At 32.8% G+C, this 15,053-nt stretch overlaps 1 protein-coding gene across 1 annotated transcript in view; it reads right to left on the reverse strand.

Annotated features, from left to right (window-relative positions):
• Nucleotides 1–287: 287 nt before the first annotated feature.
• LOC134851370 (uncharacterized) overlaps nucleotides 288–15,053 on the reverse strand; it is a 48,252-nt gene continuing 33,486 nt past the window's right edge. The window contains exons 4-5 of the mRNA XM_063867426.1: nucleotides 8,032–8,313; nucleotides 288–878 (exon numbers count right to left, since the gene is read on the reverse strand). Coding sequence (XP_063723496.1) covers nucleotides 593–878; nucleotides 8,032–8,313 — 568 coding nt within the window. The 3' untranslated portion in view covers nucleotides 288–592. The remainder of the gene's footprint in view (nucleotides 879–8,031; nucleotides 8,314–15,053) is intronic.

Here is a 15,053-nt window from a genome sequence, read left to right on the forward strand (position 1 = left end):
TTTGTTTGCTAGATCCGCTTAGATACATTTCCATTTTCTCGACCAAAAACCGCACTGCCTTTACTAGCAATGTTAAGAACAACTGTGGCTCGACCTTGGTGTGGCTACTCTAGCTTCGACCTTGCGCGACTCAAAACCTCGGCCGGACTCAAAACACTCATCCAGCGCAACCATATTCGGTCACGACTTAAGACGCAGACCTCGACCCAGGGAAAATGAAACGCTACAAAAAACATTTTGCACAAAGGCACCTACACGCTCTTTTAATCTTTGATTCTATCCAATTTTATTAAAAACTTCTAAATGAAACAAATGTGCGCTTTCAGTGCATTTCATTGTCACACATTTTTAAAACAACTTTTAGACCAAAGCAAATCAAGCTGAAATTTAGTATGACTGTGATCTCTTTACAACCCTCTGCCACTCCAGAAAATCAAACAAAATTGTTCAAACGCAAATGGCATCAGAAGGAATAAGATATGATAATAGTTTACATACCAATTACCTTTCTCAGTTTTTGAAAGGTAATTGGTATGTAAATTACATTTCTCAGTTTTTGAAATCTATTTACAAATATTGTTTTGAAAAGGGATTAAAGTTCTAAGCGAGCATGCTGTGCCATTGAGAACACACTTGGGAACCGAGTGACAATGTTGTTTACTTTTTCGATCTGACTTTGGGTCCATTTAACTCCGTTTCTAGACGGATTCGGAGAGTCCAGAACGCCGGAAACCACTCCTCTGATGTAGTTTTCGTCACATGACAGCTCCAATAGATGGCAGATTTTTTCTGCGTGCTTGCGGGGATTCTCAATAAGGTCTTCCAACTGAACGGTCACCACAGACAAGTTGTATTTCTTTGATGAGATCAGCTGAGTGCTGAAATAAGTTTATTGAAATTGAAAAGCACTTCTAGGATGAAGATTTTGAGCCATAAGGACAGCATTTTTTCAGCCTTGACAGAACAGTCAAAAAATGAAGAAAAAAAAACGTTTTCAAAAATCTTACAGTGAAAAATTTATCCAAACAAGTACTTTGAACCAGGGGAGGATCTAGGATTTTCTTGAGGGGGGGGGGGATGCATTTTCAAAAAAGTTTCGAAAATATTGACGATCTTTTTTTTAGGTCGACCAAACAAATAGATTTTTCGAGCTCTCCTAAAGCACTAAAAAGACGCTGTTTTGGCCAAAATTTCTGCGCCGCAGGCAAATTTTTGAAAAAACAGGTCAAAAAAGCCGTTTTTGGGCACTTTTTGGAAAACATTGACAAAAAAATTGCGTTTTTTTTGGGGCGCGCTCCCCCTCAAAGTTAGTATATATATTGGCGTTGAAGGCGCCTTTAGAAAAAATTGAGGGTCAGTCGGCCAAAAATAATTTTCTTAAAAAGTACCAAAGGGGGGACCCTTTGGGTCGGCAGGGGGTCGAATCACCGAAGGGGAAAAGGGATCGTCCGCCCCACCCGCCCCTCCTAAATCCGCCCCTGCTTTGAACTAACGGGCTCACAATAATTTTTTTTGGAAGCTGATGAGCTTGATTTATTCTTTCTTGCTCGAAAAACTACAAAAAGTTGGAAGATTTACTTGTTCCAGCAACAAGAAACGGTCGTATCTGTTTTGACGATATAAACGTACATCGAAATGTCTCCGGTGCTCGAGAAAACTTTGACCAAATTTTAGGCACTAAAACTTGGACTAGAATGTGAGACAAAATTGGATAAGGGGTGATAAAATATCGGTTTTCCAGAAGTTTCTGTTTCTTGAAGCAATATATTGTTGAAGCGCGCTTGTTTAAAAGGAATATTTTATTCATAACCATTTTTCAAAATTAATACGTGGCTAGAAGGTAGTTTCTACAGTAGGCTGCACAAGGCGATTTGGTTGAGACAGTTTTTTTGTTTTCTGTATTTGATAATCAGCGCAAAATTACTTATAACTATATAGCTGTTTTGACGCTGGACAAATTCACTATTTTAAGTTCTTTTGTCTGTCATTCTCTGCGGCATTTCTTATCGCTGAACCAAGAAAATCTTCAGATTTTTTTGTCGTTATTCGCGCAATAAAGGGTACCCGCAATCAGTAAGAAGAGAAAATAGTCGATTATATTATAATTATTATCATACTCTTAGCAAAATTACAACTAAGCGCCAATTATAGATGTTCAAACGATATATAATCCATCCATTATAATGATAATATTTTTAGTGATATTTTAGTCAAGTATAATCAATTCTAACAGATTGAAATTTTTCCGAAAATCTATTTTAATCTCTTATAACTTGATATAAAAGATCATAATCCCTTATTCTATCAAATTACTGAATTAATAGGAAAAATAAGATATCTGAGAAATGGATTGAGAAATGTTTATTTAACTCTTTGATACTTCGAGGATGGGCTATTTCAGATCTAATGTCAGATCTGAAAATTTGTTTTTCTTGGTTATTTCAGATCTGAGAAAATCTATATCAGATCTAATTTCAGATCAGAAATTCTGTTTTTCTTGGTTGTTCCAGATCTGAAAGATCAATCATTCTGTTTCAATTTTTGCTATTCTTGATAATTTTGAATCTGACAGATCTGCTAGCTACTAGCGGGTACTCAGCAATGTCTCCAATAGAAGATTGCCAAAATATGTTTGCCCAAATATGAAGTAAGTATTATAAAAGCATAAATAGAACATAAAAATTGAAAAATTGATATCCTTTTAACCGTTTATGAAAACATTGTATCACAGTTGAACAAGAAATTTAGTTAGAAAAAAACAGCTTTTGAGATTATTCGGAAGTTTTTTAACCGCTAGTTAATCTAAATATAATGGTGTATTGGAAAAACATTAAAAAAACTAATTTGTGTGCTCGAAATGCATAAATTGTTATTTAACAAAAGTTTCTCAGATCTAATTTGAGATCTTAAGTTTTGTTTTTCAAGGTTATTTCAGATCTGAAGTTCTGACGAGTCAAAAATTGAAGAAAAAAAAAGTTTTCAAAAATCTTACAGTGAAAAATTATCCAAACAAGTACTTTGAACCAGGGGCGGATCTAGAATTTTCTCGAGGGGGGAGGGTGGATTATCAAAAAAGTTTCAAAAATAATGACGATCTTTTTTTTAGGTCAACAAAATCGATTTTTTGAGCTCTCCTAAAGCACTAAAAAGACGCTGTTTTGGCCAAAATTTTTGCGCCGCAGACAAATTTTTGAAAAAACAGGTCAAAAAAGCCGTTTTTGGGCACTTTTTGAAAATCATTGACAAAAAAATTGCGTTTTTTTTGGGGCGCGCTCCCCCTCAAAGTTAGTATATATATTGGCGTTGAAGGCGCCTTTAGAAAAATTTAGGGGTCAATCGGCCAAAAATAATTTTCTTAAAAAGTACCAGAGGGGGGATCCTTTGGGTCGGCAAGGGGTCGAATCACCGAAGGGGCAAAGGGATCGTCCGCCCCACCCGCCCCTCCTAAATCCGCCCCTGCTTTGAATTAACGGGCTCACACTAAATTCTTTGGGAAGCTGATGAGCTTGATTTACTCTTTCTTGCTCGAAAAACTACAAAAAATTGGAAGATTTACTTGTTCCAGCAACAAGAAACGGTCGTATCTGTTTTGACGATATAAACGTACATCAAAATGTCTTGAAGCAATATTTTGTTGAAGCGCGCTTATTTAAAAGGAATATTTTATTCGTAACCATTTTTCAAAAATATTACGTGGCTAGAAGGTAATTTCCACAGTAGGCTGCACAAGGGGATTTAGTTGGGACCTTTTTTTGTTTTATGATTTTGATAGTCAGCGCAAAATTACTTATAACTATTAAGCTGTTTTGACGCTGGACAAATTCACTATTTTAAGTTCTTTTGTCTGTCATTCTCTGCCATATTTCTCAACGCTGAACCAAGAAGATCTTCAGATTTTTTTGTCGTTTTTCGCGCAATAAAGGGTACCCGCAATCAGTAAAAAAAGAAAATAGTCGATTATATTATAATTATAATCATACTCTTAGAAAAATTATAACTAAACGCCAATTTTAGACTTTTAAACGATATATAATCCATCCATTATAAAGATAATTTTTTTGGTGATATTTAGTCAAGTATAATCAATTCTAACAGATTGAAATTTTTCCGAAAATCTATTTTAATCTCTTATAACTTGATATAAAAGATCATAATCCCTTATTCTATCAAATTACTGAATTATTGGGAAAAATGGGATATCTGAGAAATGGATTGAGAAATGTTTATTTAACTCTTTGATACTTCGAGGATGGGCTATTTCAGATCTAATGTCAGATCTAAAAATTTGTTTTTCTTGGTTATTTCAGATCTGAAAAAATCTATATCAGATCTAATTTCAGATCAGAAATTTTGTTTTTCTTGGTTGTTCCAGATCTGAAAGATCAATCATTCTGATTCAATTTTTGCTATTCTTGATAATTTTGAATCTGACAGATCTGCTAGCTACTAGCGGGTACTCAGCAAGGTCTCCAATAGAAGATTGCCAAAATATGTTTGCCCAAATATGAAGTAAGTATTGTAAAAGCATAAATAGAACATAAAAATTGAAAAATTGATATCCTTTTAACCGTTTATGAAAACATTGTATCACAGTTGAACAAGAAATTTAGTTAGAAAAAAACAGCTTTTAAGATTATTCCGAAGTTTTTTAACCGCTAGTTAATCTAAATCTAATGGTGTATTGGAAAAACATTAAAAAACTCATTTGTGTGCTCGAAATGCATAAATTGTTATTTAACAAAAGTTTCTCAGATCTAATTTAAGATCTTAAGTTTTGTTTTTCAAGGTTATTTCAGATCTGAAGTTCTGACGAGTCAAAAATTGAAGAAAAAAAACGTTTTCAAAAATCTTACGGTGAAAAATTTATCCAAACAAGTACTTTGAACCAGGGGAGGATCTAGGATTTTCTTGAGGGGGGGGATGGATTTTCAAAAAAGTTTCGAAAATATTGACGATCTTTTTTTTAGGTCGACCAAACAAATAGATTTTTCGAGCTCTCCTAAAGCACTAAAAAGACGCTGTTTTGGCGAAAATTTCTGCGCCGCAGGCAAATTTTTGAAAAAACAGGTCAAAAAAGCCGTTTTTGGGCACTTTTTGGAAAACATTGACAAAAAATTGCGTTTTTTTTGGGGCGCCCTCCCCCTCAAAGTTAGTATATATATATTGACGTTGAAGGCGCCTTTAGAAAAATTTGAGGGTCAGTCGGTCAAAAATAGTTTTCTTAAAAAGTACCAAAGGGGGGACCCTTTGGGTCGGCAAGGGGTCGAATCACCGAAGGGGCAAAGGGATCGTCCGTCCCACCCGCCCCTCCTAAATCCGCCCCTGCTTTGAATTAACGGGCTCACACTAAATTCTTTGGGAAGCTTATGAGCTTGATTTACTCTTTCTTGCTCGAAAAACTACAAAAAGTTGGAAGATTTACTTGTTCTAGCAACAAGAAACGGTCGTATCTGTTTTGACGATATAAACGTACATCAAAATGTCTTGAAGCAATATATTGTTGAAGCGCGCTTATTTAAAAGGAATATTTTATTCGTAACCATTTTTCAAAAATATTACGTGGCTAGAAGGTAATTTCCACAGTAGGCTGCACAAGGGGATTTAGTTGGGACCTTTTTTGTTTTATGATTTTGATAGTCAGCGCAAAATTACTTATAACTATTAAGCTGTTTTGACGCTGGACAAATTCACTATTTTAAGTTCTTTTGTCTGTCATTCTCCGCGACATTTCTCAACGCTGAACCAAGAAGATCTTCAGATTTTTTTGTCGTTTTTCGCGCAATAAAGGGTACCCGCAATCAGTAAAAAGAGAAAATAGTCGATTATATTATAATTATAATCATACTCTTAGAAAATATATAACTAAGCGCCAATTTTAGACTTTTAAACGATATATAATCCATCCATTATAATGATAATATTTTTGGTGATATTTTAGTCAAGTATAATCAATTCTAACAGACTGAAATTTTTCCGAAAATCTATTTTAATCTCTTATAATTTGATAAAAAGATCATAATCCCTTATTCTATCAAATTACTGAATTAATGGGAAAAATGGGATATCTGAGAAATGGATTGAGAAATGTTTATTTAAATCTTTGATACTTCGAGGATGGGCTATTTCAGATCTAATGTCAGATCTGAAAGTTTGTTTTTCTTGGTTATTTCAGATCTGAGAAATTCTATATCAGATCTAATTTCAGATCTGAAATTTTGTTTTTCTTGGTTGTTCCAGATCTGAAAGATCAATCATTCTGATTCAATTTTTGCTATTCTTGATAATTTTGAATCTGACAGATCTGCTAGCTACTAGCTGGTACTCAGCAATGTCTCCAATAGAAGATTGCCAAAATATGCTTCCCCAAATATGAAGTAAGTATTGTAAAAGCATAAATAGAGCTTAAAAATTGAAAAATTGATATCCTTTTAACCGTTTATGAAAACATTTTATCACAGTTGAACAAGAAATTTAGTTAGAAAAAAACAGCTTACGAGATTATACCAAAGTTTTTTTTACCGCTAGTTAATCTAAACATAATGGTGTATTGGAAAAACATAAAAAAACTCATTTGTGTGCTCGAAATGCATAAACTATTGTTTAACAAAAAGTTTCTCAGATTTAACTTGAGATCGTAAGTTTTGTTTTTCAGGGTTATTTCAGATCTGAAGTTCTGAAGATCTGTAAGAAATAATGATTTTCAGATCTTGCGCAGAAAAATCCTTTAACAGAAATTACCCTGAAACAAAAAAAAATAAAATGAAATTAAACGATGATGTTTGTTGAGTAACCAACCGAAAAGCACACAAAAGATGACAAAAAGAAAACGAAAAGAAGCGATGGCGTTTCTTGAAGAATAATGAGTTATTATCCATCACAATGGATTATAAATCAATAATGACTTTTTTATTGTCTCGAAAAATAGTAATATCATAATCTTTTTTTAATCGATTACAAATCATGTTTTTTGAAATTTATGGAGACTGACCATAAAAATCCATTATAATCTATACTTCTCTTTTACTGAGTGCAGCTAAATCAAGTTTATCAGCTTCCCAGAGAACCAATTTCAGGCCCGCGACTGTAGGAAAAATAGTACAATATAGTACAATAGTAAGTTAATGGCCACAAACGATAAATAGCTGGACATTGAAGGCGACTTTGCGCAAACAAAGAAAAATATTGACAAGACTGCTCTACTGATGAGTTTTCTGACTGCCCTTTGATTTCACTGGGATACTTTTTGTTAAATTAAATCTTGGTAAAACGATGAATTTTAGGCTAATAATATCAAAAACTAAGTGCTGCAATTTGAGGTGTATATGAAGTTAAAAAAATCAATTAGCTGCCTCAATTCAATTTGGAAAGATTTTTGTAGTTGGAAAGATTTCGGGATAACAAAACAAGCTGTTTTAGACATACTCATGGCAGGTTACTATAGTGGTAGATGTGCACACTGGGCTGGCCCTATGCATATCAAGAAATCAATACCCCGAGGGACCCGAGTTTTGCAAAAGTGGTCTAAATAAAAAAAATTCCACGAGCCTATAAATTCATCACTTTGTTCAAAAATCGGGTCGAAAACAATAGAAAAGAAGTTGCTACCCGGGTCGAGGTTTTATGTTCAGATTTAATAAGTCTGAATCGACGAAAAGTCTGAAAAAAAGTCTGCGAAGTCTGACAATAAATCTGCGAAGTCTGAAAATATGTCTGCGAAGTCTGAACACCGGGTGGAGGTTCGCGATTTATGTTTCGATCGAGGCGGGTCGAACACATGTCAGAGTTCGACCGAAAATCCATAGTCGAGAAGGCCCTATAATCGAACTCATAGTCGAAAGAAACATAAACTCGAGTCGGTCGAAACTATAGTTGATTTTCAAGTGTTAAGCTAGCAGTTTTCAACACTAGGGAAGCGCTCCAAACGTCAATCTTGAGAGTGTTTCTGAACAGAGCCACTAAGCGGCAGAAAACTGAACAGAACAATGATAGTGTTTGATTAACCTATTGAGTGCGATCGCAAAAAATACAAACCTTAAATTAGCTATGTTTTCGATATCATTAATTGATTTTCGAACATCTTTGTTTTGACTGACCACCGCTGTACCATTAGCCATGGAGTCACGGATAAACTCAGGGCAATTTGGAATTAGTGGTCTGGTTTTGCTGCAGTTTGCAGAGGTAATGTGGATCAGTTTTTGATTTTGAGGGTGTTTCAGATTCAAAACGGCGCCGATCTCCTTGCACCGAGTAGCAATCATGTCGAAGGGGTTCCGGACAACCATCACTCCCACCAGTTTCCACTTGTCCTGCAACCTGTTGGAAAAATAAAGTGAAATTTGTCTGGCTCATAAATCAAGGAGAGCTTATTTCAATGCTTATAAATTCTCGTTCATAAGGGCGGCCAAATAGAGTATTCTAACATGCTTGGCAACTATATATCATTTTAGGTTTGTTTCTTTTTCCTCTAAGGGGTAGGGAGATATAATTATGTACAAAATGGCACAAAGACGAGATATAGAGAGAACAAATGGTTCCCAAAACTTTGAGGTTTTTAAAAATTGTGCATTTAGATAATAGGGGGTCAAATTTGTAAGAAATCTTTCCTCACAAGTCTAGTAAAAAATCCTCGACTATCCAGAAATTGATCAAAGTTGCCGAGGGCGGCATCAGCAAACCATTTACCCCAATCAAACTCCACTGTATTGGAATCAGTTTAAAAAAAGTATTTTTAGATACTTTGATATCTATCACTGTAAAATAAAAACAACTAACCAATCATGATCCATGACTAAAGCTTACGACAAATTGTAAGGCTGAAAATATTCTGAGTTTCAGTCAGAGAATCAATATAGTAGATTGAAATCATTCGCTTTCTTCTCCCTCTACCTCCGCAATAAACCAGTATAACTGTAGATCTATTGAGACTAAGATATCAAAGATATGAGGGTAAGATTAGGATTGGTATTAGATAAGGAGTTGTAAGAACCTATCTGGCAAACAGACGGCGTACCTTATCCGAAACTACTTTATGAGATGGCCATCCCAAACCTTAACTCATCTGGTGCGACCAACGAGTCTCGGGCAGAACTAATGCTAACATAGTTTTAGAAAAATGAAACAAAACAAAACAAATTGACCATAAATTAGCTTATTTCTTCGTCTCAATGAGTCTAATCAAACCTGCATCGCAATACGAAAAAAGCAGACGACGACAACAAAACTAGAAACTATTTGTGCAGTAAATCAGCTCAACAACATATAAACTGCAATTGATAGAGCCGCAAAAACTGAATGTTTTAAGAACTATATGATAAACTTAAATGATGTAAATACCAAAAAAAACTTTATCTACCTTAAATTTTGAATCTGCAGTAACTTTTCAAATTTATTTTTTTTTCAATTTTTTAAACTCAAAAAAAGTACAAAAAAAACGAAAACAAAAAAGAATTAAAAAATTTAATGTTACTTTAGTGACGGCTCCTTGTTCATCTCGAGGATCATCGACTTCATAAACTTTATATTTTTTTAAAATTTTTACCTGAAACAATGAACACTTTGAATCTTAAATTAATTAAATTCAAGATCATCAAGACTTTTCTTGGATCGGTAACATTGTATATTTTTACTTATTTATATAACTTATGAAATCATTAAGGTTTCTCCTTGATCTTAAGCCTTAAATCCCGAAATTAATTTGTTTCAACCAGACCATTAAGGCATCTCCATAGATCTTTAATCTCTAAACCTTTATACATATTTCTTTCTTGGAAACTTAGATCGTCAATGCTTTCCTTGGTTCTCTGAAATTTCAGTTTTTTAAATTCAATCGATCTTTTGTTTTTAATTTTTAGCTACACAAAAAGTCAATTCACTTTCCAACCCCTCCGGATGGCCTAGGGCTAACTGACTTTTATCTTTTTACTTTATAGGACTCATCGTTTGTATTAAGGTAAACAGTGAAGAGCTTCGGTTTTTCATCCTTCACTTGAACCCTTTTGATTGATACACTATTCTCCAACCCTATATCTTATATCGATTGCCATTTAAGTAAGGTTAAGCATACTGAAATGTAAAAAAGGCCACAAGGGTTTGAGAGCAGTAAAACATCATTCTTTTGACTCGATGTAATCTCTCGCCAACCAGTCTTGTCACAACAAAAAGAATCGAGGAATTAAGATAACTTCCATAAAATGAGTAAGAAATTAGCAATTTTGGAACTAGAACAGTTAACAGATGGATGGATGCTGCATCAACCAGTCATCGTAACATTTATGTCAACATCGAGTTTAGCAAATAATGAAACAAAAATACCATTACAATCTTATTACAACACTTATTTCTTCAACAAACAAAGGATATATTGAATTAAACAACAATGAGAAAAAAGTATTCTTGTCAATAATTAAAGCATATTTTAAAAATTGCTTTTCAAAACGATAATTCAAAACGGTAAGTGTTCATGCCGAGAAGAATTCCCAGAACTTAGAATAAAAAGACGAATAAATGATCCTTATCTACCTAGTCTATGCATCATAACGTCACAAAACTGAGTATTCACATTTGAAACTTAAAAACATATAAACCGCAATTAATAGAGCCGCAAAAACTGAAACTTTTATGAACTATATGATAAAATTAAATGATGTAATTACCAACAAAAACTTTATCTACCTTATATTTTGAATCTGCAGTAACTTTTCAAATTTATTTTATCTCAGTTTTATAAAGTTTAAAAAGTGCAAAAAAAAACAAAAACAAAAAAGAATTAAAAAAATTTGATGTTACTTTGGTGACGGCTCCTTGTTCATCTCGAGGATCATCGACTTTATAAACTTTATATCTTTTATAATTTTACCTGAAACAATGAACACTTTAATTATTAAATTACTTAAATTCAAGATCATCGAGACTTTTCTTGGATCGGTAAGATTGTAGAATTTTATTTGTTTTTTTAACGTATCAAATCATTATGGTTTCTCCTTGATCTTAAGCCTTAAATCCTGAAATTAATTTGTTTCAACCAGACCAATAGGGCGTCTCCATAGATCTTTAATCTCTAAACCTGTATACATACTTCTTTCTTGGAAACTTAGATCGTCAATGCTTTCCTTGGTTCTCTGAAATTTCCTTTTTTTAAATTCAATCCATCTTTTGTTTTCCATTTTTAGCTACACAAAAATTCAATTCACTTTCCAACCCCTCCGGATGGCCTAGGGCTAACTGACTTTTATCCTTTTCAATTATATGACTCATCATTTGTATTAAGGTAAACAGTGAAGAGCTTCGGTTTTTCATCCTTCACTTGAACCTTTTTGATTGATACACTATTCTCCAACCCTATATCTTATATCGATTGCCATTTAAGTAAGGTTAAGCATACTGAAATTTAAAAAAGGCCACAAGGGTTTGAGAGCAGTAAAACATCATTCTTTTGACTCGATGTAATCTCTCGCCAACCAGTCTTGTCACAACAAAAAGAATCGAGGAATTAAGATAACTTCCATAAAATGAGTAAGAAATTAGCAATTTTGGAACTAGAACAGTTAACAGCTGGATGCTGCGTCAACCAGTCATCGTAACATTTATGTAAACATCGAGTTTAGCAAATAATGAAACAAAAATACCATTACAATCTTATTACAACACTTATTTCTTCAACAAACAAAGGATATATTGAATTAAACAACAATTAGAAAAGAGTATTCTTGTCAATAATTAAAGCATATTTTAAAATTGCTTTTCAAAACGATAATTCAAAACGGTAAGTGTTCTTGCCGAGAAGAATTCCCAGAACTTAGAATAAAAAGACGAATAAATGATCCTTATCTACCTAGTCTATGCATCATAACGTCACAAAACTGAGTATTCACAATTGAAACTTAAAAACATATAAACCGGAATTAATAAAGCCGCAAAAACTGAAAGTTTTATGAACTATATGATAAACTTAAATGATGTAATTACCAACATAAACTTCATCTACCTTATATTTTGAATCTGCAGTAACTTTTCGAAATTATTATATCTCAATTTTATAAAGTTTAAAAAGTGCAAAAAAAAACAAAAACAAAAAAGAATTAAAAAATTCAATGTTACTTTGGTGACGGCTCCTTGTTCATATCGAGGATTATGGACTTTATAAACTTTATATCTTTTATAATTTTACCTGAAACAATGAACACTTTAATTATTAAATTACTTAAATTCAAGATCATCGAGACTTTTCTTGGATCGGTAAGATTGTAGAATTTTATTATTTTTTTCAACCTATCAAATCATTAAGGTTTCTCCTTGATCTTAAGTCTTAAATCTGAAAATAATTTGTTTCAACCAGACCATTAAGGCGTCTCCATAGATCTTTAATCTCTAAACCTGTATACATACTTCTTTCTTGGAAACTTAGATCGTCAATGCTTTCCTTGGTTCCCTGAAATTTCATTTTTTTAAATTCAATCTATCTTTTGTTTTCCATTTTTAGCTACACAAAAAGTCAATTCACTTTCCAAATCCTCCGGATGGCCTAGGGCTAACTGACTTTTGTCCTTTTCAATTATATGACTCATCATTGGTATTAAGGTAAACAGTGAAGAGCTTCGGTTTTTCATCCTTCACTTGAGCCTTTTTGATTGATAAACTATTCTCCAACCACATATCTTATATCGATTTCTAATTAAGAAAGGTTAAGCATACCTTAAATGTAAAAAAAACGCCACAAATGTTTGAGGGCAGTAAAACATCATTCTTTTGACTCGATATACTCTCTCGCCAACCAGTCTTGCCACGACAAAAAGACCAGAGGAATTAAGATAACTTCCATAAAACGAGTAAGAAATTAGCAATTCAGGAACTAGAACAGTAAACAGGTGGATGCTGCATCAACGAGTCATCGTAACACTTATGTCAACATCGAGTTTAGCAAATAATGAAACAAAAATAGTACTCATTTATCTCATTATCGTTACAAAATTAATATAACACTTATTTCTTCAACGAACAAAAGGATATATTAAATTAAAAAACAGTGAGAAAAGAGTATTCTTGTCCTTAATTAAAGCATATTCTAAATATTGCTTTTCAAAAAGGTAATTCGAAACGGTAACAGTCCACGCCGAGAAGAATTCTAAAAACTTGGAATAAAAAGACGAATAAATGAACCTTATCTACCCAGTCTTTGCAACATAACCTCACAAAACTGCTGATTTACAATTGAAACTCAATCACTAGATCAAAGTAATCGAAATTCATTAAAAACAAACAATGAAGACATAGAATTAAACTTCTTAAAAATTTTCATAGAATATAATCATATTATATAATATCAAACTTCACGAGGTGTAAACTCAAAATTGATGCATTTATTTTTAATAATGTCATCATTTTAGAACAGACAGAACGTTTTCCCTATCACTACCACAGACAACACGACACACATCAGTAAGAACTTAAATCAACCAATTATCAAGATTCTCAGATGCAATTCGCGAAACACAGCAGCAATACGGAAGCATCATCAATAATAATATAAATCTTCATGTTTTTTTATGGTCATTGTCAAATAAAACAACAGTTCTAGCTCTGCAATTTAAACAATCTCAGACGAAAGAGATTTTTCGAAATTTATTTCATTAAAAACAACTAAAACATCATTAAAAACAATACAATTTTTCTAGATAGAACATGGAACACTAGTTTAAACTCAGCATTCATGCATACACAGGAAAAATTAGAAGAAACAACAACGCTAAAACAACAGGAGTTTCAAACACCATCTTACTTTGAAAACGAATAAATCGTTTCCAAAAAGCCAGTAACAACACAATAAAGTATCTCACCAATACATGCTGTACTTTCATAACCATATACTAAAAACACTCCGTTCCAACAATCAAAATTACAATTGACAGCTAAGCCAATCGATGAATAAGCTAAGCCATTGATGGATTACGGACCCATTACTAAAAAAAATATTTCAAGAGGAAAAAACCAAAAAGAAAACTATTTTGCAAGTCAAACATATGATTTTTTTTACATATAACAATATTAGTAACCCAATAATGAGTCCAGTTCAAACAAGACGATCAAAATCTCTCAATCAATTTTATTACAACCAACAACCCAAAAGTACAAACTCACAGTCGGTCAGTTTTCAAGATATAAAGAACACCGAAATAGATCTTTCTGAAAATGGTCAATGTTTCCAACAAAATCATCATTTTCATTTAATTGATGGAAAAATCAATATGAATAATCAAAATTGCTTCTCAGAAGATGACGACATCTTTCACTAAAATCAACAGTAACCATATAAAACTGATCAAAGGAATGACCAATGAACCAGAAGATATTTTTTAACCAGATAATTTTGCATAAAGTTTATCAAAAATCAACCGAAGCATGAAATAAAAAATGACAAGATTCCAATAAAACAAAAATTCCACCATCAAGCCATAGCATACTTTAAAATCAAAATAAAATCAAAATTACCAACCTGAAATAATGAAAAATGAAATACCACTACCATATTACCTTCAACAACATGAAATTAGCAGAAACAAATGTACATACTTTACTCAAATAATTAATAGCAGAATCACTTCAGATGACAATAAATCCATACCTTATAATTGGATCATTATTTTAACCAAAAAAAAACACTTCATTTTTACATGAACAGACCCTGAAAACTCGGTCGAAGGTTATTTAACTGCTGTTACAGCAAACTTAATTTTGAATATATGCCCAAAACCTAAAATTACACCTCTTTATCAGAATTAGATTCATAGACGTACAAAATTAATACAACTTACACTTGACGGAGCAGCTCAAAACTGATTTTAAGTTTCATCAATACAAAAAAAATCCCATTGGAACCGTTTTTTTCTATAAGTTTCCAAAATGATCAATTCAGAAAGAAAATCTGTAGAGAACCAAACGAAACAATCAAAGCACTCGCTGCAAGAGAAAAAAACAGTAGTACCAGAAGCATATTTTAAAAACACATATGACTACGAAAAAAAAAAGTCAGAACTATTAATGATGACTCTCACACCATA

Source organism: Symsagittifera roscoffensis, chromosome 7 (genome assembly GCF_963678635.1).
Source record: "Symsagittifera roscoffensis chromosome 7, txSymRosc1.1, whole genome shotgun sequence".
Lineage (NCBI taxonomy): Eukaryota > Metazoa > Xenacoelomorpha > Acoela > Convolutidae > Symsagittifera > Symsagittifera roscoffensis.